Source organism: Trachymyrmex cornetzi, unplaced genomic scaffold (assembly GCF_001594075.2).
Source record: "Trachymyrmex cornetzi isolate Tcor2-1 unplaced genomic scaffold, Tcor1.1 scaffold503, whole genome shotgun sequence".
Taxonomy (NCBI): Eukaryota; Metazoa; Arthropoda; class Insecta; order Hymenoptera; family Formicidae; genus Trachymyrmex; species Trachymyrmex cornetzi.
The window spans coordinates 650,300-653,686 of record NW_017299811.1 but is presented as its reverse complement, the minus strand read 5'-3'; the positions used below and the strand labels follow the sequence as shown (position 1 = coordinate 653,686).

Below are 3,387 nucleotides of genomic sequence, written 5' to 3'. Positions count from 1 at the left end.
AGATTTCTGAAAATATTTCTAAAAATATTATTTCTGAAAATATATGTTTCTAAGTAAAATATAACATTTACAATTGCTTGTAAAATGTACCGAAAAAAACTCTCCGTTTATTTTATGTAAATTAATTAATAACCATATATCTGAAAATGAAATTCAAATAAATCTGGAAATAAATTATGCATAACTAAAAAAATCAAATAAATTATGATTGCAGCTATGATTAACTTAAATTAATAATACATAGAAATAAATATAGTTTAATTTTTCGCCGAAATAAGAAGATAGTTGATGATATATTTTATATCCTAACGATTGCAAATGTTGTTTTATTGAAACAAAATTTCTCTATTTAAATAAAATATGCAAAAATTTTTATTATACGTCTTTACTATCTCATAATCTGAGATGGTAATGATGAATGAAAAAGAGCCTTAATATTTTTATGTCCTAAGATTTATTTTGCCTACGTTTATATATACCTCAAAAAATATGTTATGCCATTTAGCGGTTCGTGTTAATGTCAGAGGATTTTCTATTTATATACACATTGTTAGAAATGTAACCACGAGCTTCCTTTACATGTAAATGAAGCTGGTGGTTATGAACGAAATTAAAAGTAATGAATGATTTAACTGAAAATTAAGTTACAGTAGTTACTTAAATGTAATGAACGTGTACATTAAATTTATGAAATTTAATGTACTTTTAATAAAATTTTATGAAAAGTACATTAAATTTCATAAATTTTCATGAAAAATACATTAAATTTTATATATATGTACATAAATATACTTTTTAGTTACAAATACATTAAATTTAATGTAATGTCATGAAATTAAATTCAAATTAAATTCAATTATGTAACTTAAAAGTTAATGAAATTTAAGAACATTTCTAACAGTGCAACCTGAAGAAGATATTCTATAAAATAAAGGAATTTCGTGCTGGACCATAAAGTGCTGGATTTAGGATTGCAAGTCTCTCAATGCTAGAAGAATGTCTTGCATGTACTGACATGCACGTATACTACGGTAGCACGTAAATGACAAACTTCTTCTAATAGATAAGCATGCCACTAGTATTGTATATCCTCTTATTTTAAAAGGCTATTATAATAAAATTTTCTATAGAGTTTATTTTCGATCATAACTCACATGTCCTCATTTTTATAGATGAATACGTATTATAAATACACGCGCCTGATTCATGTAAGATTTTTTGCTTACAATTAGAAAAAATACTAAGAGGAATCCTCCGCTTATCGGCAGAATATTTTTTTTTGGTGTATGATATATCTGAATAAGAAAAAAAATACTAAAATATTTTGAATATACGGTTGCCACTATATGCTATAAAACTATTAAAAAACAATTGCTATACTTGCTTATTAGAAGAAATAAATGACTCTAAACAACAATTAAAAAATAATACAGATAGGTGCACAATAGAATGACATGTTTACGTGCAAAAAAATTTTAACAGAACATCTTCAGTTGCTACTAAGTCAATGTAACCAGTATATTCATTTGAACTTAAATAAAAGTCGATAAAATTGATTATTATAAAAATCAATAAAGCTAATTGCATTAAAGAAAAGATTCCGTATCTGAAAGACGAAATAATTTTTCCACTACGTGAAGATTATTCTTTCCGAAGAACTTACAATAGACAAGTACAGAACGAAACACATATGAACGTGGATAAAAGTCGACTGTCATTTACTGTGTACCTATTACAGGTCTGACATATATAGTTCTACATATCCCTCTCTCTAAATACTATGCAATTGACATGTGCACTGTACAATTGTGCAAATAAATCATAAATTTTGTGGAGCCATTGTTTTTAATACAACGCAATACTGGTCACTTGATGTTTCCTGATATTAATTTAGGTATGATGTAATTACTGAATAAAAAAAAAATAAATAAATATGGTACACAAGGACTCTCTCTCCTTAAAATAACAAAAACACTTAAATCTGGGTTAATGACAGTGCGCAATAAATCTTTTACAAATAATTATGTTAATCCATACAATATGTTCATGTCATCTTCATTTGAAATCTTGAAATCTTGAACGTTTCGATTCTCTTTGGAATCTTCATCAGCAATCTTCTTAAATTATACTAGATTTCGCGAACGTTCGATGTAGAATCACTCGCAGGTTACCAAAACTATAGTATTATCTGTTTAAATTCATATATATAAGATATTGAATTTCAAAAACGTCAAAACAAAGCTCTAGAATACACAGTCAAAATTTAAACGCGTCGTATTAACATTATGCTTAAAATTATGTAGTAATTTAAAATCACTCAAAGTAGCAAATATAATTAAATACAGGAATTGATTAATGACAGAATAGTTACAAATATAAATTAATAAATGAATTAGTGAGTCAAAAAAAGAAAAAATAAACTAATAAAAATTTTTAAACGTCACATTAATATTGTGCATAAAATTATGAGGTAAATTTATTATCGCTCAGTCTTGAAATATACATTGTGTCAAATCATTTAACATGGATGCATAAGCATGATAATAAATTTACCTTATAATTTTATGTACAATATTAATGCGACGTTTAAAAATTTGGATTAGTTTTGATGGATTGGACGGAGTTCAAACAAATTTACATAAAATGTATTATAAAATGTGTTTAAAAATCTTTCAATGCCTATTAGAGCCGACACAGGATATAATGTGTAACAATCAATTTATTAATAATTAAAAATTTCATTAAAAATTTATTAATAAATACTAAAATTATATCATTGTGACATAGGTAAACGTTTCGACTCTATTATTTGGGTCTTCTTCAGTACCAAAAAAAAAACCACAAAAAAAAATTTGTATAAATAAATGTGTAGAGTAATTATGTTACAGCAAGGTTGAAAGTTGCGAAGATTGTGTCCATTATAAATGCATGACAAGAATTTGGCAGAATTGCTATGAAACGGAGAGCAAAATGTTAATAATAGAAAAAGATTAAAAACAATTTAAAGAGAGCATGTCATCGAATGAGTAAAAAATTGCAAGACTTACATGTCATGAATAAGGAAATGGGCTGACGTACATTTCAGAGATGCATCCCGTCATTAATTGAATAATCACTACACAAATAATGAAATATAAAAATTTAAGAACGAATTAATGATAAATTATGCGTAAACGAAAAGAGCTTACATGACGATAGATTTGACGCGAACTTAATCATCAGAAGTCACAGTTAGTAATGAGAGATTTCAGAACAAAGTCAAACAGACGAGATACATCTCGTAAATACGTCAACCAAAACAACACCGATAAATCGAATATTAAAGTAAAACCGGTAAAGGAGAGAAGTCGGCGCAAATAAACGTACAGTCAAAGCTATAAATAAATT

The 3,387-nt window shown here is 26.4% G+C and overlaps 1 protein-coding gene across 1 annotated transcript in view; it reads right to left on the bottom strand.

Moving 5' to 3' along the window:
• Positions 1-1,703, bottom strand: part of LOC108765631 (4-coumarate--CoA ligase-like 7) — a 10,394-nt gene extending 8,691 nt beyond the window's left edge. The window contains exon 1 of the mRNA XM_018514429.1: positions 1,664-1,703. Coding sequence (XP_018369931.1) covers positions 1,664-1,690 — 27 coding nt within the window. The 5' untranslated portion in view covers positions 1,691-1,703. The remainder of the gene's footprint in view (positions 1-1,663) is intronic.
• Positions 1,704-3,387: the final 1,684 nt, after the last annotated feature.